At 38.0% G+C, this 25633-nt stretch overlaps 1 protein-coding gene across 1 annotated transcript; it reads right to left on the reverse strand.

Moving 5' to 3' along the window:
* Positions 1–4992: 4992 nt before the first annotated feature.
* Positions 4993–12256, reverse strand: LOC140935473 (uncharacterized). The gene is made up of 6 exons (XM_073385020.1): positions 12135–12256; positions 10895–10948; positions 9955–10005; positions 7272–7361; positions 6499–6523; positions 4993–6281 (listed from the first exon to the last, which is right to left on the reverse strand). The coding sequence occupies exons 3-6, from the start codon at positions 9982–9984 to the stop codon at positions 5206–5208; spliced, it is 1221 nt and encodes a 406-aa protein (XP_073241121.1). The 5' UTR covers positions 9985–10005; positions 10895–10948; positions 12135–12256; the 3' UTR covers positions 4993–5205.
* Positions 12257–25633: the final 13377 nt, after the last annotated feature.

Here is a 25633-nt window from a genome sequence, read left to right on the forward strand (position 1 = left end):
TTATCAGGATACGTTCTCGACAAAGCAGGTACCTACCTAAGAGACTTGATGTCACGAACAAGAATTGCCGAACAGTTATTAACTGAAATGGTTCAAGTATCGCCATATTAGTCTGGATCGTAAGATTCGTTGTCAAAATACTGATGCGTTCAGGCGATCGATCATGGCGAACACTCAAGTCAGATTTGAATAAACAAATTTCTCTTTTAAGACTTTGGCAATTATTCCGCGAAATTTGATCTTTTAAGTCTAACTTTCTTCCAAAGATTTAATAATTCATTCAGTCTTCGATCTTTTAAGAGTCGTCCAGGTTGTCAAATGTAGATAAATTTTCGTGGAGTTGAATTACAGGCTCGAAGAGTCGCATTAGGAGTTTTTGCGTCGATAGTCTGACAGTCGTTCAGTTTCGCTGTTTCGGGACCATACTGCAGATGGCAATAAATCAATTTACCATGGCGTAAGAGGGATGTTTGTTCCAAAAAAAAAAGCAGATTAGTACAAAAGATAGATCACACGTCTGTTGGTGTTTGTCTTCCTGTTTGCTTACGAAAAACAAAGCTATATGTGTTAGCTTGTTAAATACCAGTTAAGTGAAATCTCGGATCCCTGGCATCTTGTACATAACGGATATTTTAAAATTTCTGCCAGAAAGGCGAAGAAACTCAGCCACATCTGTTTCGACGTACGTACAAAACCGTCTTTTTTCAATAAGAGCAAGTAAAAAACTGTACATCAAAAGATGAATTTTATTTAAACGAGACTTAAAAAATTCCCTTCATACCGAAGGCTTTGCACTTGGCCTAATTCGGCCTCGCTTTGAAAAGGGGGCCCAGGCCAACTCGGAAATGATCACACATTATATTTTTATTTAACTTGAGTGGAGCTGCGCCGCTAAATATCGAGTAAAACAGTGAAGTTGAGCTCTCGGGCCTGATAGATTGTTAATAGGATCGACTCAAGATACGTTTGACGATGTGTGCAAATCTGATGTTTGAGATCGTGGACAAAAGCCAAATTGTATTCGTTGCACCCTTAGCTTTGTTTGGTCTCAGTGAAAGAACCCTCGCTTCAGGCCGATAGTGTCTAGTCACTAAATTTACATCTGCATGGAGGGAAAAGAAGACGTTTCAACTTGAAAGAGACTTGTACAAACTTCCCTTCTCTTTCAATGGCTTCTTACGAAAAAAGTTTTCGACCCTTGAAATTATTTTTATTGTCTGAGCATTTCCTTAATCTCCTCCCCCTTTTCGTCTTGGAATGGTACTTTTTTCCTTTATGATGTTAGGAAAAAAATTAGACAAGCTGGTAGTAAAAAAGCTATGTCTATTATTGTGGGTTAGTACACTGTTGTAACCAACTATTCTGCTGAAATATTCATTAATCTCTTTGCATGTCTCTCGAAACCGCCATAATTAGTTGTTCCTTTTCAGTCCTTTTATTCTTCCCTGCCAGTCCCCTTGGGAATAAAGATCAACCAAAATATGCCGTAACGTGCGTCAGACGAAATATTCATCTCGGTGACCATTGATGGATCCCCTCGAAGTTGGCACGAACTAAATCTTCTGTTACACTGGACTAAAGTAAGAACACAATTCACAATTCCAAAGATTTATTTTAAACTTTTTCCCAGCGTATCTAAACCTACAATGATACTGAACTACCAAAATTTTTTGTTTTCGGGTAAAAAGCTGTAAAGTAGTTTGAGATATTAATGAACTAGACTTGTAAACTAAACAATTAAACAAAACAAGAAATAATTGTTCTCTTTCTCCAAGTCGATGATCGAATGGAAAAAAATGTTAAAAGTTACGACTAGGGTGATTAATCGGCAGTCGCCCGTGATAGCTCGAAAATTTCTGCCTTTGTGCCACAGGAACACCAGATTAGGATACGTTCTGACGAACGCGATTAGACATTGAAGATGTGCCCACTGTGCCACTGGCTAAACTTGACTTATATGTCTTATATGGAGACCGGGCTTTCAGCACTGCTGAACTTGCCTCTCCGTATACGCAATTCCCCATCAGTAGCTACTTCAAGAAAGAAAAAAGAAACATTTTGATATCTTTTTAATTTTTTAAAGAACCCTACGACTTTTAACTAATATTTCTAGTAAATGTATTTACATTTTATCTTTATCTTGGTACTTTTAGATCTGTTTAGATTTGTAACTTTCATTTGTTGTATACATGTAGTAAAATTTTTAATTTTTTTTTGAACAATGTATTTATCTCATAATTTTTAGCTTTCAGTTTTTATGTTAGCATGATCATTTAAAGAGCTATATAAAAGAGCAGCTGAAAAGCACTTGTCTAATGGATATAAATTACTACTATTATTTTCTCTAAAAACCTATAAGCAAAACTAAAAACTAAATGAAAGAAAAAGAGCAAAAATCAAGTAATTTTAGCTATTATTATAATCTCTCTAATGAAAGTATTGTTGCACCCAAGTTCAACCAGATATTTCTACAGCCTTGCTTTCGGCGTTCGAGCAGTTCCTGAAAAAGCTTGACCTTTAATCCATGAAGTGCATTCGCGAATTTGTTCACACTAATGTTTTGTTTTACCTCGATCTGCTCTCAGAAATTTAGTGCAAAGTCGATAATGTGTTCTATGGTATAATACTCGAAATTTTATTCAGGGCACAGCTAATTGAGCTGAAATGATTATAACTTTATCATTTAGATCTCATTGTTTTTTTATGGCGTTTACTTGGTAAAAATAGTCTCCGACTACTTCTCGCTTAACTTATATCCCCGTGATGAAACGGGTTGCATTTAGTTTTAAAGTATCTTTCATTTGAAAATGGTGTCATCACGTCAAGGATTTACATCTCTAGTTATACAGGATTTAATTTACATACATTTCTTCGCACACAAATCGTTAGTTAAGACTGAACCATTATAGAAGACATTGAAAACATCTGTCGCCCAATGTGTTTTGATCAATCCAGTATTCTTATAAATAACCATGAATTCCAATTCAGGAATCCGGCTGAGATCCCCATTTTCCTTGGTATTCCGTTAATCAATACCGATAAAGTCGCTATAACAGGCATAAAAAACTATGAAATACGTTCCCAAAAGCAAAGTTGTATCTTCTATTTAGATTTGCAAAAATTCATGGAAGACCAAACTCGCGCACGAGCCAATAATCACTCCCATCAACGGTGAAAAGAGCGGTACAATCTCAGAAAACCTTTTTTTAACATTAATTAGTTTCCCTTTGATGAACGTGTGAGATGAAAAAGAGGGGGAATGAAAACCTTATAATGGGTCCACAGTAAAATTATACTACAGCAGAAAGGTCCTATTTATTTATGAAATATAGCTGTTTCAACCCTGAAGGTGTCAGAGAATAACAGAGTTTATGTGGTCACAAGAAACCATCTTTATGGTACGGGAAAAGGTAGTTAAAAGACTATTAGCATTTGGTGCAATGTTGTTTCTTTTTTAACTAAGTTGACAGTTTTAGTTCATCTTTACTGAAACTGATTCTTAAGTTAAACCGGTCCCTGATATCTTCTAACTTTTACCACGCATTGACAAGTTCTTCAATCATCCATTCTCTTTGGCTCACATTTGGAAGTCAATTTAGAAGTCCTGTCAAAGTTATATTTAGGCCTCAAAACAACTACCTTAGATCTTTCCCGTCAACCACTTCGCCTCATAACTGCCCGCGCGGATTCACGCCCTTGTACCGTTTGCGACGTCATCAATTTTAGCGCTCAAAACTAACTTTTGTAGGAGCAGAAATCTTTCAAACCATTCCAAGGCTTCAAGTAAGCCTCTTTTCGCAAATTTGAAAATTCTTGATGTTTTTAGTATCTACTCTGTCCAAGTTAGTTCTTTCATGTTCCTATATCATAATGATCATAATGATGCTTCACCTATTAATTTTACTCAAATCTTTAATACTGGAAATCAGATTCATCCATATTCAACTAGATACTCTGACTTTTACCGACCTCATACCTGTAGAACAAATATTTAAAAAATTTCGATCCTCTTTCAAGGTCCTAGAATATGGAATTTATTTCCGAACAACATCAAAAACGCCCGACTTTTAGTATATACAAACGTGTAATCAAACCATTTTTAAGGATCAGACAGGATGCAACCTAAATACCTTAACACTTTGTATCTATATTTTTCTCTAAACACACTTAAATGCTTAAAATACACGTTTTTTTCTTTATTTTTAAATGCCGCGTAGTATTTAAATTGCCGGTGGGAGGAAACCTCTATTCCTCATAAGCTCTTTGGCTTCTCGGAGATTTCCGCGCCACAGTCACTCCTTCCAAGCCGTATGCTAATTTTAAATTTAACGTTAATTAGCCTATTTATTATCTTTTTTATTTTACTTGTAATTAATTCTGTGTGGCAAAATAATAAAATTAAAATAAAATAAAATGCCAGAACGATTAATTCAAGGAGGTCGGATAAAAAGACAAAAAATGTATAAAGTTGGCCGAAAATGGTGATGAAAATCCTCCACTACCCACCTGCACTTCCTTCCTTCTAATCCCATAAGTTTTGAGTTCCCCAAAACATTACTCACGGAAATGAGGCCTAGTAAATTCCCACGACCAAAAACACTGAACAAGAATAAAGAAAAAGGAGGGAAGGAGGGAAAGCGAAAGATAAAAATGCCACGACTTTTTAATCCAAAATATCGAAATTTTCCTTCCTGCACACACCTGACTCCATTCCTGAATGCTTTAGTCATTGCTACGTTCATCGATCGGCCAATAAAAACTCGAGTTACTTGCAAGGAATCACCGTTCAAAGCCCATACATTCTTTAACTTTCCTTTCCCTTTGCTGATTGCTCAAGCTGTGCTCATTTTAATACATTACGTTGAGATAGACAGAAATACTTGTACAAGCTATGGCACAGATTCATTTGTTGTAGGATTTTCATTCAAATAAAAGTACACAACCTCCTAGTGTTCCAAGCAAATCTTTATTGCAAATATAAATCGCCGCGATAATAAGGCACATTTCTTTTCCAACATTTCGCTATATCAACCAAAAAACTGACGTTATTGTATTAGTTCCTTTCTATAAAACCCCTTCTCAACGGATAGACAGTATTACGTTTATAACGTCCCCGTAATTACTAAGGTTAGCAGTTGGAATGTTTTAGTTCTTCACTACACAAAATATCTTCTGTGCTTGGACCTGACCTTATGGCCTCCTGCTCTATAGCCACTTGTACAGGGCGCTGTTTATGTTATATTTCTGGTTGTAATAGTTTACCACTGCAAGGTAAGTATGACCTTTGTACTCAAATGACGTCATACCATGCGCTCCATGTGTGGGAATCTCTTGGTACTTGATGAACCTTGCTCCAGAGGCCTGGTACACAACTGACTGAGTATTGTATTTCTGACTGTCACCATGGTAATTAGCCACACCAAGGTACGTGAGGCCGTTGATCACAAATGGACACAATGCGGTGGCCCCCCGAGTAGGAATGGACTGGAACAGGACAAACTTGTTACCATTCCACTTGTAAATGAACGAATCGGTGTTGTACTTACTTCCAGAATATTGGTTGGCAAAAGCGAGGAACGTGTGACCGTTGACGTTGAAAGACTTCACATCTCTCGCTCCGTAAGTCTGAAGAGACTGCAGTTTAACAAAGTGACCTCCTGACCACTTGAACACAGTGGACTGAACAGAATGCTTGTTTTGGGAGTTGTAATGATTTGCAAAAGCGATGAATGTGTCACCGTTTATCACAAACGCCGTACATCCCAAGGCACCTTCAGTTGGTATGTCTTGAAATCTGTTAAACTTGCCGCTGCTCCATTTGTAGATAACTGACTTTATAGAATGGGTACTTCCGTCATTGTAGTTTGCTACTGCGAGATAACTATCCCCGTTTACATTGAAATAGGTGAAGTGGCTTGCTCCGTTCGTTGATAATTTCTGAAAGTCGACAAACAGCTTTCCATTCCATTGATAGACTGTAGAGTCCACCCGGTATGTTCCATCGTAATGGGTAGGGACAGCAAGAAAATGTTTATTCGCGATAGAAAAGTACTCCAGGCCATACGCTCCTCTTGTTTGCAGGTTCTGGTACAAAGACAGTCTTCCAGTTGAGTTGTCCATCTTGTAGATCATGGAACTTGTTTTCTGTTTCCTAATGTCCCCATGATGATTGGCAAAAGCAAGAAACAAGTTTCCATCAATGGTGAAATGTTCCACACCTACAGCTCCTCGGGTTGGTAGGTCTTGAACTTTTTCAAAGAAGTGGAGTCCAATCGAGCAGTCTTCACAAGAAAAAAAGGATGAACATCTCCGTTAACAACTAATGTCAAGAAAAAAACCTAGTTTGAATCAATCGACAAAAGAATTTACTCATGCGTTGTGGTTTTGCAATGACCAAAATGGGCCACGGTGTTATGAACTTAAAATTCGGAAACTCTTCTTTCCAGTGAATCAATGTAAATGTACATCGTAGGCAACAGTAGTAAATAATGCCCTTACCAGTTAAACAGCACCCTGATTTGCTCTAAAACGCAAAATAACTTGTAAGAACAAAATACAATTAAATAACAAAGCTAACAATCTCCTAATGTACACTCCTGGACGAAAGTCCTAGTGCAGTGATGTAGTATTCATAATACTTTGTAATTTCTGGAAGCCCTTACAAAATACAGGTTGGGCATCCTTCTCGATTTTTTTTGCAGTTCTCCCTCCCCCAACCCTATACAATGTTGAAACTCGGAAAAAATCTGGATACACGCCGACACGCGTCCAACGTTGTTTGTAGGGTGGGGGTAGGGGTTGGGCATGTGTGAATTGAAAATGCACAAATGGAAATATCTATTGTACATGATTGTAGTTATATGTGCAAACAGAGTTGAACACCTGTACAGATAACTTTATCTGACGAAAATCTCCCTTGATCGGACACCAACTGATGTAAAAAGGCTCCTGCTTTCAAGATGACATTGAGCTAATCTTACGTTAACATCATATATGGCAGACTGCGTGCATTACATGTATTTTGTTTCTCTTTCCTTAGACTAATAGGACATGCAAGCTAATTTTTATTTGATTTTTAAAAACCACGATTCTCACCGTCACGTGTCACAACTTTACCGCTTATTCACGTACACTTCTCCCTTTTAAAGACAACAGGCCCGAAAGGAAGAGATCGTGCATACAGTTTATGGTAATTAAATTAATATGGCTTATGTAATAAAGATAATTATCACTAAAGAGTGAAAATCTGGGAGCTGTAAGGTAATAATTACCTTTGTATCACACGTTCCCGGCATTCCTTTTTGTCCTTGTGATCCCTTCTCTCCTTGGGATCCTTTGTCACCACGAGATCCCTTCTCACCCTTATTAAACAGATTATTTTATAATTATAATGAACATATATTAATATTCCAGTAGACAGCCAAAGATCTCGGGAATTTCAAAAACGGATCACCACTTTATCCTTTACCGTAGCGATACAAGAAGAAAACTTAAAGGAACAGTATCCCGTTACTGCGCATGCACCAAACTTTGATTTTTGGACAGGATGTCCCGAAATCAAAAGATGCGAGGAGAGTAAGAGAACCTTGAAAAATCCGTTTGCATCGCGCTTGGCCGAGTTCAATACTACACTTACACTAAAACTTCTCAGGATTACAGATCAATGATATATTGTTCCTGTTAAGTTTCGATTTGGGCGAAATCTGGATTTTTTGGCGTTACTTTTATTGCCGTTGGCCGGCGGACCAAAAGATGGGAAGCGCTTTGATGCCGATTGAAGGCTTATCTCTTCTGCTAGCTTCCATACAAGCTCAGATAATTGTGAAAGGAATACGCAGAAATGAAACAGCCACAATAAAGACTGTACGAAAGAAACCATTGAGACATTGATGTGACTGAGGAGATCTTGTAGAGGGGAGCTTCGTGAAGCAGAATGTTTTGCAACGACGCGTTAGTAAACTTTTCAATAAATCTCCCTTCGGCCGACAAAATCAAACAAACAGGCGCTACATGTTTAAAAAACTAGTTCCATGAAATCATAGTATAATTTTTGACTAACCTTTGCGATGATTCATAGCGTTGAGATTGCATTTTTATTTATAGCCTGCGTAGCATGGCGGTTTTGGTTGGGCGCGCTAAGTAATAAAGGCTGGCGAGGGCAGAGAAACCGCGAGGAGATTGGGTCGGAAGTAACTTGAAAAACCGCCTGCACGGACGGGGGGCTTTTTTGAGTCGGTCCGTACGCCAGCGTACGGATCGTTCCGATTGGTTGGGAATGTTCGCCTGTCAATCAAATATTTCGATAATCTCCCATGGGAGAGTTTCGAGGGACTGAACGTATCATCTCCGCAAAACAAAATCAAAATATCAAAGAAGCGTTGACCGGAGCGTCGTCGATATCTGAAATGTTGTCACTGAGCTGTAAAGCAATGGACCTTATGACAGAAACACTAAATTTCAGTGCTTCGAGAAAGTTCACCTCAATTTTCTCTATTACTCGGTGTTACAGAATAACGCACTCCGGCGCAATACATCGAACGGTGTCCGCGATTGTGGTCGATGAATCGCATACAGTAGAAGAAAGACGCATAGCGTAATTCTCCATACTTTTTTGCTTGGTGTAGCTTAAGTTTAAGCTACAACTCAAATCTGAAGATCGCGCTATACGTAAAAATACAACATCCTGCAAACAACACTTAAAAAGCCGCGTCCAGCGTCAAAACATTCACGGACAAGAGTGGTCAAAGAATTAGTACTTTACAACTGCATCTGGGATCAACAAATTCTAATTAGCGAAAATAACATTAACCACAGGAAATAATTACTCAATACGAATTAAACATACCAACTTCATGACCTCTAAATAAATGTAAGACTTAGTGCAGCAAAAATAAGATCTACTCAGTCAAGTTTAGAACGCAGTGTAGTCACCTATGTGCGAGATAGCCACAAAGAAAAAACCTCTGTTTGTTCAAGCAAACTCCAATTCCGGCCAAGGTCACGTTTTACACTATATCACGAGCTTTTGTGTCGTGTTTAGGCTGTCAACACTTTATTTCTGATTGGCTGGGAAAACTGAAACCAAACAAGTTGTCAACAGGATGTCAAAATGAGTTGAAGGGGGCGGCAGTTGAAAACGCCACGAATCCGGGCAGGCGGTTTTTCTTTTTCTCGCGGCTACGCCGCTCCTGGGCCCGGCTCGACAAAAAAGCCATGCTACGCAGGCTATTTTATTTATGTCTTTTAAACGTTTGAGGCTAGAACGCGAGCAAATCGGCAGATATTACTGGACTTAGAACAATTGACCTCTGACACGAGTTTCACATTAGAAAATCTGTTTTTAAAGCGAGCCGGAGCGAAAAGAGATTTTCGGGTCGCGAGGCGGCCCTGCTAGCGATAAAATCGCGATGAGTCTTCGTGCCGCGAGCCAAATTTTAAATAAGACGAAAGACTTCTTCGAAAGTCTAAAATGTTACTTGAGAATATAAACAACAAATCTCCGTCGGCGGTGCGGTCCGGAAGGAAATCTTGTCGAGTCAATATGACAGTTCTATTGTCTTTTGAAGAAAAAACAGATGACGCTCGCGCGTGCGCATAATCGGGACACTGTCCCTTTAAAGTTACATGCGGTACTTGTTTTATACCAGAAACGAATCCGTAAAGAAATAAAATTCGACCTGTTTAGTTAGTTTGGTCGAGCGCCAGCTCGGACATAATAACTAACAGGTCGAATGTAACATTTAGAAGCGTGAGGGACATGAAAATTGAATGAGTGGTGTGTGCGGCTGTGCGGCTGTGTTGGTTAAGCATGTGGCTTCGTTTTTGTTTTGGACACTGAAAATAAGTCGGCAGAAAAAAAGTTTGATTGAAGGTAAATCCAGATTGGAGAACTGATCAAGGTTGTTAAAGTGTTCTTTCTTACAGACAAAAAAAGGTCATGAAACTTACACTTACTTTAACACCACCATTACTGTTTTTATCCATTCCTGGTTCTCCTTTCACCCCCTACAACAGAAATAATAAAGAGCACTTAAACTACTTACAGTGGACCTGGGAAAATACGTCAACAGAATCCCTAGAAACATCAATATCGATGACCTCCAGAAGATCAGCCACATTTTAAGGAAAGTGCTCTCTACCAACTAGATAATAACGACTCCCCCCTCCCCTCAGCCACTCCCAAGGAAACTGGTAGCTCCTGGGAGCTCTGAGAAGTAAGAACTGCTAAACAAGACATAGTAATAATCATCATCGTCATCATCATCATCATCATCATCTGTCAAAATGATTGAAAAGCTTTCAAAGTATAAGGAATTAGAGATTGAAATCTCTAGGATATGGGGCCTTAAAATAGAAATTGTGCCTGTAGTTATTGAAGCTCTTGGCCTGCTAAAAACGGGCCTGGGAAAATACGTGGAAAAAATCCCTATGAACATCAATATCAAAGAACTCCCAAAGATCAGTCTTCTAGGCACAGCCCATATTTTACAAAAAGTGCTGTCTACCAATTAAATGAAGACTCCCCCCAGCCACTCCCAAGGAAACTGGGCGTTTCTCGGAGCCCTGGACAGTACAAATTGCAAAAGAAGAAAATCATAATAATAACAATAATAATAAGTAATTAAAGCTAACTGTGACAAAGGAGTGACAATGATGATGATGAAGATGGTAAGTAACAAACGGAGACAATCTATAGTAATACTGTGGTGTGATCAAAATAAAGCTAACTGGTCTGATTATAATTTTGATCATTTTGCTTAGTCCAACCTAAATTTAAACACACAAAAGACATTACTACACCCAATATAATCACTGATGTTTTATGGAGAGATACAAGTGTATGGATCCAGAAACTAAGAACCTCCATTTGAAAAGCAGTACATATTTATAATACCTTAACACCTGCACTTCCATCTCTTCCTGGTTTCCCTGTTTCTCCTTTTTCTCCCTAACATAGATATTTACAAGGTGAAACCCAAACTTACAACACTAACTTAGAAGATGACCATTACGATTAATTTTATTCATCAGATTTTATTTATCTTTTAAAACTTCAGCCTTTAAGTGGAGAAAAATGATGGTGCACGGGTGCTGCAATTACGGTGTGGCCCCCCGGTTTTTTGAATGTGGTAGGTGGAGAACTGCTTCATGGACTTGCTACCACTAAAATACGTTTATTTATTTACAGTAACAAAGTTACTAAAAATTAAAAGTCAACACATAATTAATGCACTTTTTTTCACCTTTTGTTTAGTTTAAAAGTGACCAAAACAGCTCCATGCCCATATTTAAATTAACATTAGTTCTGAGTTTATCTAGTATACACCTGCTTAGTGACTACGTGTATTGTATAACCATAGAATAGGGTAAGGAAGGTTACTCTGTCTTAACTTGTACCTAATAGTGTCTTAAATCAATAAATCCCCTGTTCCCACTGCCAAGGGGCTTGGGTAAAATATAAGTATTATATTTTGGATCCAGGCCCTTTGGCAGTGGGGACAGGGGATTTATCAGGCACAACTGGTAAAAAAAAACAGGGCTCAAAAAATTTTCAGCTTTAGGTTTTGAGACAAATTGCAAGTTCCCCACCCTTTAAGTGCCAGGCAATTCAAGTAACTTCAAGCTCTATTGACTAAAGAGCAAAGGAACTGACAAGTCATACTCACATAAAAATGCACTGTAATTAACCACTTCCGGCAAGTAAGCAACTTTCTTAAGGCGGTGTATGGATGATTAGCAATAACATGTTCCTTTTTTGTTACGACTTGCAACAATGAAAACATGACTAAAATTATTTTTTTCTGTCATGTGTCCTTTGTTGCAAATATTATATCAGGTGACAGTGCCCCTTAAGGTTGGTTGTTGCTAGGAAAAAAAAACATTTTACTCCATTGATTTTTTTAAAAATTATTTGTCTTCCTCTTCTTTCTCTGAAAAGGGAAAACCCTAGATTTTCAAGTTACCTCAAGCTTCAAAATGTTAGTTTATTATGGTAAAACTTCTTTTTGGCAACTTGTTATCTTCATACTACAGAGACCATGTCTGAGAGAGATATACAGTTCCCTGGTTTGTTTAATTTCTGAACTTTTCAAGCAAAAAGAGAAAACAACGCATTAACATTAAGAAAGGCCAACCTTTATTCCACTGCCATCTCGTCCATCACGGCCATCTTTTCCTGTGTTCAAAACAATTAACAAAATGTAATATTCAGATTACAGGGCTGATGCTCTAGCAGCACCCAGTGGCACCTGGCACCTTACTTTTGATCTTGAATGACTTACAGACATCTTAGCTTTTTCAAAAAAGTCCTACACTTGGTACCCTGGATTTCACGGGTACAGAGCATTGGGCTCCCTTCAATTTTTCTTAGAGCGCAGCCTTGGATTGTTTAAAAGCTAGGGTAGAACACAGACAACCAGCTAGGGGAGAGAAAATTATGTTGCAAAAATATGTTACTGCCGTAACAACAAGAATGAGCCCCATGGCTAAGATTTAGTTTGAGAATGAAAGGAACATAAAAATTTTATGTACATCACCATTCACTCCATCGCGTCCATCTTTTCCTGCAAACCAAAAGCAACACTTCATTGTACCTGAGTGGCCGTGGTGCCTAATTATTTCTTAATCTATAATGCTGAATTAATGTCAATGGTAACAAGAACCCCATACAGTGGGGGTTCATTGGGCTACCGACTGAGTGATGCAGTGGTTTATTATTTTGTGAAGTATACACCTGTAGATTATAAAATTTACACTTTTTACCAGCTTGAGCGTATAGCTACTGCTAACCCAGAGAATGGGATAGAGCAAGAAACAATTGGCATTATTTTCAACTGGGACATTTCCAAATCTCACTCCAATCCCTCTGCCATGGAAAATATAGCATGACATGACAGTAGTAACGTGACTAATCTGATCTAACAGAAAATTCCAAAAATTATTGTTGTTCTATGGCTCTAAAACGTGACTCTGTGTCAATTTTGGTGTTTGAAATACTTCAAAATTAATGTTAACAGGGCTCAAAGTTTAAATTTGAGTTTGGGAGCACTTGTGCTACCTGCAGATGTAAATTTTTAGGGGCACTGCCGAAATTTTAGGTGCACAGCTGAAAATTTTAGGAGCACAGCTTATAATGTTGGGAGCATCTATTTCAAAAGAAAAAGTAAAAAGCTTAACAATGTGAATTTGCTTCTCATTTCTTGATAATTTGGGTGTTACCCTCACGGGCAGCCTAATAATAAAGGAAAATCGTTGCATGTTAATGCATGACCCACCATGTTGTCCATCCTTTCCATCTTTGCCTATTGAAAAAATACAGAGGCAATTTATTAATGAAGCACAACTGAACTAATTTGATGAAACCACACAACCAGAATACAGCAGAACCTGAGAAACTTGAACTGATCCCACTATTATGTACTTTTCTGACCTTTAGCTCAATGCATGTCTGGTAAATTTTAACCTACTAAGAAGAGTTTTTTTCGTTTTTGATAGCTGGTTTTTTTTTTTCAACATCCATGGATAATCATTCTGCTGCAAATCAATTTTTACAATTTATTGTCAACTCACCATCCTTACAGCAACCAGCTTGAGGTACAACTTTACAGCTTTTAGACTTTGCTGCAGATCCATTAGTCTGTTAGATTGGGAAATTTAACATACTTTCATCACCTAAGGAAGACTGCAAACTCTAGATAAACGATTATGAAAATGCTCTAGATAGCATAAACTGAGTTGCAAATTATAAGAACAGAATTTGGAAAGACACGAGCATGGAAATGAAAGTTGTAAATTAAAAAGCAGGAAATTAAAAGCGTTAGACTGAATTATTATACCTGCCAAAAAGTATCACACCTAAGGAGCAATTGTTATGCCTGTGGATCAAAAAACTTTGATCTCACTCCTACTCACACATTTGTTCTAATTTCTCACGCCTGGTAGAAAAGTTTGAGCTATTTACAGCATTAACTGACACATTTTGAAAATATATTAATTATCTAAAGAAAATGGAACCAAAGAGAGAAAGAAAAGTCCATGTGACTGATCCACTTTTTCCAAGTTATTTATTTTAGTAGGGAAAGTAAATGGGGTTGTGTTCCTCCATGTTCCCATGTTCATGCTAGACGGAACCCTTCACTCCTGTGTTTTTAGATAGATAGATAGATAGACAGACAGACGGACGGACGGACGGACGGACGGACGGACGGACGGACGGACGGACAGACAGATAGATAGATAGATAGATAGAAAGACAGCTAGATAGATAGTTAGCTATATAGATTTGATAAAAAATTACAATACATTGCACTTTGATCTTCCCAAAAGCTGTGAATTACAATAATCACAATAATGTCGTAAAAATCTACAAATCAGGGCTCAAAGTTAGCGACTAACTGGTCGCATATGCGACTGGATTTTTGGTTGTGCGCCTAAAAATTCATGTCTAATTGCACCTGTGCGCCGTAAAACCCAAAGCACAGTGGGACTGACTTACTTCCAACTATACTTACGAACTCGAACTAGACAGATGGAGTTGGTCTTTTCTCCCAATGGATTCTACGAAATTGAATGTTCTTTTTCGTTTCGATCTTTTACTCCATCCCTCACTCTTCTGTTTTGTAATAAACACCACTGACACATGCAAATATATGCTACGAACGAAACACATACTTTTTGCGCAACAGACGATCATGTCGAACGTTCAGTTTTAATGTCAATCAAAACAATAACACTGAGCGCATTAAGAGCCTTTTTTTCCAGGTAAGAAAGTTTTTTTAAGTCGTATTCCAGTTACATGTAAGTCATTGTGCATTTAATAAATTCATTAAAGATTAATTTTCATTCTCGTTCGACACACTCATTGTTGTGAGTTTTGAATTGTTTATCAAGTGTAAGTTTTCTTTAGTCAGATATTAAATTAGTATTTAGTAATTAGTATCAGAACGGTATTACTGCGTAGCAAATCGGCTGTGTTTTATCAATCACAGCACTGAAGTAAAAGTAACAAACTGAAGATGACAAATAAACGTGGCACTGTTAAGCTTTTTACTTTTCCTTTTCAAATAGACGCTCCCAACATTATAAGATGTACTCCCAAAATTTTCAGATGTGCGCCTAAAATTTCGGCAGTGGCCTAAAAATTTACATCTGGTAGCACAAGTGCTCCCAAACTCAAATTTAAACTTTGAGCCCTGCAAATATACATCCATTTAATATTTATCAACATATTATAGCAAAATTCATTGAATCGCGCCATGCATTTTGCAATGGGTTTTTCTGTTCCATCAATCATCTTAGCAGACCTCTTAGGAAACACATGTTTACTTGCACGAGTTCAAAAAGTCATGGTTTGTGATTCGTGATTGGTGAATTTTGATCCGTTTTGTTTGTTTCGCATTTCAAGGTTCATTGCTTTGTGATCGTCCTTTTTCGGGCAATAATCGACCAGTTTAGTTTGCTTTGCAGATTTTTATGATCTTTCTCATTCTTGTTTAATACTTGCAAGAATAATAAAAGCAACATCTGCCTCCTTCCTTCAACAATAAATCCACTCACCATTGCGATTTCCTTAGCTATTCTTGAGCAGTCTACAGTCATTCTCAGCCAAGCTGGGCATTAGCACATTACATTGTGATTTGCATTATATTAACCCCGCCTTCACTAAAATGATTGATGGAACAGAAAAACCCAAAATCCCCTCTACGTTTGCAAAACACGCCGCGCAATACAACGAATTTCGCTGTATCTACCTAGAAATAAACGTTACGAGAGCAGAGATGCCAACCTCTGGAGATTTAAAATCTGGAGACTCTCTGTTTTCCATTAGCCCACTACCCCCTGGAAATTTAGGACATTATATCAAGTCTTACATGAAGTAGATACCATCAAAATTCAGGATCATCGTTTTGATGCCAGAAATAATCCTTGTCAGTGACTAAATAGGTGTAAAATGCCTCAGAAACACTATTACGAACAAGAAAAATTCAAGTTTTGAACTAAAAATGGGCTAAATTTCAAACTAAGGCACAGAAAAGCTCAAAAGATTATTTTATCCGGGAGATAAAGCGACCCGTAAGGAGACCGGGAGATTGGTGTCGTATCCGGGAGACTCCCGGATAATCCGGGAGGGTTGGCATGTATGCAAGAGTGTTTAAATAGTAGTGATATTATAAGAAGGTTCAAGTACTGTAGCAGTGAAAACCTAACCTTCGATAAGGTCAAATCGATCAGTTTTATTGACAGAAAAAGGAACATAATTTGAAAACAAACTTCACAATAAAACAGTTCTTTTTTTTTTTTTTAAGGCCAATGCAGAATATTTAAACTCACTTAAGGTCCAATAATATACTTAGGCCTGTTTCAAACGTCGTGCTACTGCCGTGCTAAGCTGGCTCGACTGTAGCTTGACTGCAGCACGACATTAGCACGACTTGGTTTCAGACGTCGAATTTAATTCACACAATGACAGGTTTAGCAAACTTTTAAATATATTCTAATGTATTTCATAATTCATGAATTGAGTTAGGCATGGGGGTAGCACAACTTGGTTTCACACGTCGCGCTACTGCCGTGCTGAAGTCGAATTCAATTCGATCAATTGAGTTGGGCACGGCAGTAGCACGACGTTTGAAACGGGCCTTAGCTGCAAAGGACTAAGCAAATAGCAAACAAGCGACACAAAAGTACGTAGTGTAAGTTTTAAGCTCTTATAAGCTTACCAGTGTAAAATTAACTCCACTGGAAAAAATAACGGATTCCCATTTTTGGATATTTTAGGGTATTTAAAGAATACCCACAAAAATCCCAGATTTTGAAGAGTGAGACAAGTCCCAATCAGGGAACTTGGTTGGGAATTCCCTGGTTGGTACTTGTCTCACATTGCCAAATTTGGGATTTTTATGGGTATTCTTTAAATACCCTAAAATATCCAAAAATGGGAATCTGATATTTTTTCCTGTGCTCTTTACTACAGCCATTTTGAAGCAAAAAACTGCATTTTTGACCAAATCCTCCTTATTGGAGCGGTTTTTGGCTAGCTAGCGTGGGAACCCAGGGGCCCCACTCACATATTTTAATGACGGGGGGGTCCGACAGAGGTTCATATTTTATACCCAAAAAAATCCCAACTTCAGAATTTGTCTACTCAAAAAAATCGCTACTTTTTTTAGCATACCCAAAAAAATCCCTCAATGTTTTTGCATCAGCAAATTTTATTATTTATCTTCTGGAAAGCTAAAACATGCCAACTTCAACTTTGGTTTTGGTCAAAAACAAAACTATAAATTGTGCTTATGTTATTTTTGATTTGAGCTGATGAAAAATACAATACCCAAAATTATCCCTGTGTTGTTTTCAGGGGCACCCAACGAGAATATAGTTCAAAACCACTAAATAAACATAGCACTGTTAAATGTATTTTAGTATTTAAACGGTAGATATAGGCATATTTTTATCCCCTAAAAATTTTTCATCTGTTCGGATTTCCTAGCTGAAAGCCTAGTGATCCGAAAATTATAGGGATTAAAACTTACCTTTTCGAAAATTTCAGCGAGAAAAAAGGCTCCCGAAAATTCTAGGTCACCTTTTTAGGGTAAAAATCTGTTAAAAATAGGCAATTATACCATATTTTTGATGTTCGAAAATCATAGGAGAGGCAGGCAAGCAAGAAATTTTACAACAAATGTTCCGAAAATGCTAGATCGAAAATCGTCCTCCGAACAGATATTCTTCCGAAAATTGTCGTTGGGTGCCCCTGTGTTTTCACGACCCAAAAAAATCCCGTCGTCTTCATAGACCCAAAAAAATCCCTTTTGGCCAAAATGTCAGACCCAAAAAAATCCTTTGGACCCCTCCGTCATTAAAATATGTGAGTGGGGCCCCTGGGCATGGGAATGGCTAAAAAAGACATTTTTGACACTCAAAGCATATTTTTCTGCTAATTGATTATAATTAAGCAGCTCTTTTGTTAGACTACGAGTAGTCCCCATTGTAGTCATTGTAGAGTAGAATTGACCGATGCATTAACACTGTTAGGATTGGTCACAATGTGCTAAAATGAGGTCCCTGTGGAAAGATCTATCCTTGCTGATTTTGCTGTTTACCATCTTAAGAGCTTAAATGGATAGCTGAATGGATCCATGAAGGAAAATGTTCATGATTCAAAAATTAGGACCAAAAAGAACAACAGTCGTCAAAGAGTTAAACTAACCTGAGCTCATCTTTTTGACCTCACGATTTTTGTAAAGAGTAACAGCCATTTAAACAATCAATCTCCTTAATCAAGCTTCTCTGATTGACGCTCTGCTTCCCGGGCATTATTTTAGGAGTCGAAGAGAGTCGAACATGCCATGGTAGATTTGGATCAACTTGCAAAAGATAACTTTTAAAACATTCCTGAGATCTTTAGAGAAAACATTTTTGCCCAGTTGGCAAATATTCCACAGGCGTTTGTTTCTCATTTTAAAGAGGTGACTGGTAACGAGAGAGCGATGTTCACGCGTAAGTTCACACGCGCGTGCTGTTGGCGCGTACTGTTCGCGCGAATTTCTCGAACGCAACGGTTTTCAATCAAACACTGTAATTTTACCCCCTTTTTTCAACCCTGGGTTTTCGTACATGGAGTGCAACTACTTTGTTTTTTTTCCTTTCATGAATAATCTCATGAAAACTGAAGATGGCCCATGAGCTAGCCGAAATGTGTAAAATTATCTAAAGCCCTGAATGCTGTATCCGACGCCATATCTACGGTGCATATCCCTTCAATTTCTGCATGTGAAATCAATGATAAATTAAAGTTGTGTCTCTGGTAGCTGAGTTTCTAGTTTGCAACCAAGATTTTGAACGGATTATGAATGTGAAAGAACCTGAAAACGCAAAAAACAGCGTTGTCCAGAGTCTAGAAAGCTAAGAAAACCGCACCTGAACAGTTCCCTTGCCAATATAGATACTCGGAACTAATAAAGTTACCTGATTTGAAGAATTGTTCTGCGAAGTTCCAAAGGAAGCGGCCAAGAAAATGGCCAAAGTCATCAAGAAGAACAGGCGAAACATTTTCAGTATTTCTTGGGAACTCAGTGACCGTATTCACAAATGGAGCAGTGTATGAATGTAAGTTTAGAGTTCCGGAGTTGAGATCTCTCTCATGAATACAAAACGAGAAAATATACGAGATGGAAGGCCTATTGTTTTAATGTTTTCGTTCATGACAGATAAGACAAAGCTGATCTTGGCATTGATGACTGATAGTGTAAAGTCTAAACTGTTTAGGACCAAAAAGCAACCGTCCAGAGTGGGGTTCCTGTGTGCACCTTCCCCCACCCCACTTATCACCCCACATGCCTTTACTCAGTTGCCACAGTGCAAATAATGCAAAAAATATAAAATCAACTTAGTTATCTAAGTTGTAACTTAAAAAAGTTTTTTTAAAAAATCTGTTAAGGTTCGGTAACTTACGCCTATAACAACAATGGCTGACGAGTCGTTCTGATTACACTGACGTCTTGTGATTGGACATTTTAGATTGAGTTTATCACCTTTTTGCGATTTTCAGTCCTGTAAGCTAGGAGTCCTTCAGTGAGTTCAGTCATTATTCTAATGTCTTTTACTCACTCCCAAAGAATACTTTAGACCTAATTAACAATTTACGCATAAGATTTGTATGAAAAAAGGAAAAAACTGTTGACCATTAGTCGTTAAAACCAGGTTGCTACGATTTTATTTAGACTGGTTTCCATATGATCACTACCATCGCTGTGATCGCTGCGATCGCTGAGAAAAAAAAAGTGCACCGATCGTAGCGATCATAGCGATCATATGGAAACCACTTTCTAGCGATTGCAGCGATCGCAGCGACAACGATCGCTGAGATAGAACTTTTTCTATCTCAGCGATCGTTGTCTCTACGATCGCTGGAAAGTGGTTTCAACATGATCGCTATCATTGCGGCGATCGCTGAACTTTTATTTTTCCCAGCGATCGCAGCGATCACGGCAATGGTGGCGATCATATGGAAACCAGGGTTTAGAGAGCCCGAGAAATTACATATATCTGCATTTTGCAGCCCCCCTTAAGCCTGGTTTCCATATGATCGCTACGATCGCTGCGATCATTGAACCTTTTTTTTTTCTCAGCGATCACAGCGATCATAACGATCATATGGAAACCAGGCTTTACAGATGACGTTTCTTGTTGTTAATCTTTGAAAAATGAATGATTCATAGATTCCGTCCTAGCCAAAAGTTTGAACAAAATTTCGCCAAAATTTACATCAATCCTATTTTGTTTGTCTATTTTTTTTTTCTCATCCAATCAATTCAAGCTCAGACAAAAGGCACTCAAAAAGCATTTATACAAGAGAATTCTGAAGACTGCCAAGCTCAGTCAAAACAAAATACTGCGTTCATCAAACCTAACTGGCGTCGAAACACCCAAATTAAGGCTTTTTAGATCAAGGAGAACTGAACGAAAGCGAAATTAGCGAGTATAAGCAACGGCGTTTTTAAGCGATGCACATTAACCGGAAACTAGTTTTTACCGAGTCCTTTTCTCTTGAATTTTGCCTTGGTACTACTAAATTTCTATTGTCAAGTACCTTAAGTCTTACAGCGACGATTTTCACGGAAATTTGGTCAAAATCATATATGGCCCAAGAAAGCAAAAAGTCCACTTTCAGCTGACCTACGACGCTCAAAAACGTCGTTGCTAAAACTTGCAGTTACTTGAAGATGGACGTAAAGGCTAGTATCTCATTATACTATATAATGACTCCATATATGACAGACGAGATACCGGAACACGAACTTAACGAGTGGTTGAAAACATTATTTTTCGCTCTCGAACCGGCGAATGTGTCTGCTAGGACCAACTATCAACTTCTAACGAGAGCGCGACGTTTCCTGACACAGAACTCTCTCTGAGAGAGTGCTTAATTAAAGGGATGTTGAAGAATCGTAAAGTAAAATAATATTTTCCGGTTTGTTCTTATGCTGTTGTTGCTTTTTTTTAAGTTACAGTGAATAATTTCTAAAAGGCTTTCTATAAGTATCTTTGTCTGTGTGTACACGGCGGTGTGATATAAAAGTAAAGATGGATGGCTTGTTTGTTCTGGTTAACGATAATTGATAAGAGTTTGCGCTGGAAACAATATCGCATGCAAATTGGCGGATTTAAATTTTTCACTCGCCCTGATAATACTCATGCAAAATTGAAAACAATCTTGTCTTCTTTTCCCAACCTTTTAACATGCACTTTTCTTATACAACACCAGCAGTTGCAGCCGGCTGGCATTAAATAGCATAGACACTGAGTTATTATAATCAACCTAATAATTTTGTAATTCTCATAGTATTTAAACGTCGTTCTTGGAAACATTTTAATCTTACCATGTAGGAAAGCGATACTTTCCAAAGGTTAGTAAAGCGTGTCTCTTTCGGTACAAATGAATTTTCATTTCTGCTGAGACTGGAAGAGTATTAGGCTATCATCATCGAGGGTTCCGATCAGGAAGTTCCAAGTATAAGCAAGGGGATATTAATTAAAATTACTAAAAACATTGGTTTGTTAATTTTTTATTAGGGCAAGAAACGATTTAGTTATCAGGATACGTTCTCGACAAAGTAGGTACCTACTGAAGAGACTTACTGTCACGAACAAGAATTTTAAAGAAAACATCAACTGCCGAACAGTTATTAAAACGGTTCAAGTATCGCCATATTAGTCTGGATCGTAAGATTCGTTGTAAAAAAAATACGTTCAGGCGATCGATCATGACGGACACTCAAGTCAGGTTTGAATAAACAAATTTCCCTTTTAAGACTTTGGCAATTATCATCGGCGCGAGATTTAATCTTTCCAGTCTAACTATCTTCCAAAGATTTAATAATTCATTCAGTCTTCGACCATGATGAAAAAATAAGGAACTTCACGCAACCTCGTAATAGATGCAAATTACTTGAGGCATTAACACGTGGCGGGAAAAATTACTTCCGGTCACCGCAGCAGACCATTCTGTAGTCGTTGCTTAGCTGGAGTGACGTCACGAGAGGAATAGCTCAGGGCTCAATCCTCGGCCCTCTGATATTTAATATTTTTATAAATGATCTATTTGATGTTGTGAAACAGTGCAATCTTTCCAGCTATGCCGATGCCCATACCGAGGTGGAAAGGCAATCAACTCAGATCTTGCGTTGGTAGACAAATGGTACGATCTGAAAATACCAAGCCATTTTCATAGGTAAAACACAAAACAAACCGACTTTTAGGTGTAAAATTACCATCATTCCCATAACTCCTCATTTGGAGATGCTTGGCGTCAACATCGACGACCAGTTAAAGTTTGACAACTATGACGTGTCTAAGGTTTCCAGAAAAGTGTACAACAGATAGCGGTAAGGTATTGAATTGTATTGTGTTGTATTTACAGTACCGCTCGCATATGTAATGCCGGTTGCGAATTTTTACCTGTTAAAGAACCCCTTGTCATGATCATCATAAGTTTGACCAACATCCGGCGCAAATTCAAAAAAGCTCAACAAATGGAGGGGTTAACTTCCCTGTTAACTGTGGTGATGAATTAAGCGGCGAGTTGGTTAAGCAAAGGAAAATGCATGTTATACGGCCAACTGAGATGACGAAGAAAAGTGGCTACTGGTGCCTAAAAATTCTATAAGAAGTACTGTTTTAATAACTGGCATTTCGTCAAAGAGAATAGAATTAATTTCCCAGTTCTAACTTTTTTCATTTGCATCCTCAAACGTAGAGCCATATGCTTCTCACGGGAACATGTCAAGGTGAAGACATGAATAAAACCGTTCCATTCATGTACAATTTTCGAAGGTTATCTAATTTCCCTACATTTTTCTGAAGTTTAATTTTCACACATTTCATTTCCCATCCAATTTAGGCTAGTTTTCTTAGAAAAAAGGAAGCCTAAACTTTTTTGACTCAAAAATGTAATGGAGAGAGGAATCAGAAAAGATTCTCACTTTCTTAATACGTTAAATTGCATAATTATAAAACTATCGGGAAAATAATACTGTCTGAATCCCTTTCGAGAAGACTCAAGTTCCCCAAGGATGATCTAACTGATACAAACTTTATACCACCACTTAGAATGCTTTTCTAGATATTTAAAAGTACTCTCATCCTGGATAGCCAAAAAAGTGTTTTTAGTGAATTTAGGAGGAAACCGTTGTTGGGTGCCGGCCGCTGATGAATACTGCAAACTTGAAACAACTTTCTTAGCCCGATTTTTATCGGGACCATTGAGAAACGGGGCCCAGTTTCTTTCTTTTTTTAGGTCATACTTGGCTCCGAGGCTGAAAGTAAAAGACCACAACCTAGAAAGTTTCCAAGCACATCTTTATTGCAACTATTATGCACCACGATAGTAAAGCAACTACATTTGTTTGCTAACAGTCTCCACGAAATCAACTACAATCATATCATTATTTTATCATTCCCTTTGCTAAAGATCCCTTCTCAATACAAAAAGATAATATTACGCTTAAAGTCCATATTATTTCTCAGGTTTGCGATTCACATATTTGCTAGTTATTTCTTAGGCATAACACCTAGCTTATGCTTGGAACGTGACGTTAGTTCTACACCCACTTGTACAGGGCGCTGTTTAGGTTATATTTCTGGTTGTAATGGTTTACCACTGCAAGGTATGTGTGACCTTTGTACTCAAATGATGTCATACCATGCCCTCCATCTGTTGAAATCTCTTGGTACTTGATGAACTGCGCTCCAGAAGCCTGGTACACAACTGACTGAGTGTTTTCTTTCTTACTGTCATCATAGTAATTAGACACACCCAGATACGTTTGACCGCTGATCATAAATGGGTGCCAAGCGACAGCCCCATGAGTAGGAATGGACTGGAACAAGACGAACTTGTTACCATTCCACTTGTAGACGAAGGAGTCGATGTTGTGTTTACTTCCAGAGTAGCGGTTGGCAAAGACAAGGAATGTGTGAGTGTTAATGTTAAAAGACATGACACCAAATGCTCCATAAGTCTGGAGAGACTGCAGTTTAACAAAGTGACCTCCTGACCACTTGAACACAGTGGACTGAACAGAATACTTGTGTTGGGAGTTGTAATGATTTGCAAAAGCGATGAATGTGTCACCGTTTATCACAAACGCTGTACATCCGAAGGCACCTTCAGTTGATATGTCTTGAAACCTGTTAAACTTGCCGCTGTTCCATTTGTAGATAACTGACTTTGTAGAGTGGGTACTTCCGTCATGGTGGTTGGCTACTGCGAGATACTTCTCCCCGTATATCTTGAAGTACGTGAAGTGATTTGCTCCGTTTGTTGACAACTTCTGAAATTCAACAAACAGCTTTCCATTCTATTGATAGACTGTAGAGTCCAACCGGTGAGTTCCATCGTAATAATTAGCGACAGCAAGAAAATGTTTGTTAGCGATAGAAAAGTACTCCAGGTCAAAAGCTCCTCTTGTCTGCAGGGTCTGGTACAAAGACAATCTTCCAGTTGAGTTGTCCATCTTGTAGATCATGAAACCTGTCTTGTGCTTTTTAATGTCCCCATGATAGTTCGCAAAAGCAAGAAACAAGCTTCCATCAATGGTGAAATGTTCCACATCTACTGCTCCTCGGGTTGGTAGATCTTGAACTTTCTCAAAGAAGTGGAATCCAATAGAGCAATCTTCCACATGAGAAGACAAATGATTAAAATCTTTGTTATTAAGAAATCACAAGAACAAGACAGCTAAAATAAGCCAGAAGGTACCCGAAATCTCCTTTTACATCTTCTCACTTCTTTATTCTTCTTTAGCTTATACAGCTAACAGCTGGTTCATACTAATCACTAATAACTCCTACTCCTACTCCTACTCCCACTACTGAGCTAACAATCCAAACAGTAGCGCCTTTGATAGCCAAACCTGGTGATGTTTGGGTTTGCTGACCGTGAGAATAAAAGAAGGCTGGCAAACTCGGTGTGGGTAATTTTTTGCTATCTCTGGGCCTAAACGGCTGAAATCGGCAAGAAGCTGCGACCCAATGAGAAACTAACAACTTTGGTTAACGAACCCAAACAGGAACTAATTCAACAAGGCTTTATACCCTAAATCAGCTCTGAACTCACAAACACGACTTCTAAAACACAAAATAATGACAACAAAATACAATTTAATTACAAAACTAACAATCTGCTGATGTAGTTACTTATGAAACACTCTCTATACAGTCATTGTTTTTTTAAATAGCATCTCCCAAAATCAGACCCCAAGTGTCACCAAGTGTCGGCACCTGACGTAGTTCAGTCATTTTCTAAAGTACATTTAATAAACACCGAATATTTCCAAAACGCGTTTTTCCATGGAAAAGGAGTTAAAAATATAAGGGCAGTAATACAGCCGTTCAAAATGACAGTAATGATGATCTGGCATGCTTCTTTTTATCATATTTTAAAATTCAAATTCTACTATTGCGTAAAGGAATGGTAATTAAATCAATTTGGCTTATTGTAATAAGGTTTACTATTACAAAAGATAATAAAGAGTGTAAATCTTGTAATCTTTTAACCCAGTAATTCCATTGACACCACAAGATCCTTTTTCATCCCCTGTCAAAAAAGGCCCAAATATCTTGGGACGAATAC

This window comes from Porites lutea, chromosome 4 (genome assembly GCF_958299795.1).
Source record: "Porites lutea chromosome 4, jaPorLute2.1, whole genome shotgun sequence".
NCBI classification, from domain to species: Eukaryota; Metazoa; Cnidaria; class Anthozoa; order Scleractinia; family Poritidae; genus Porites; species Porites lutea.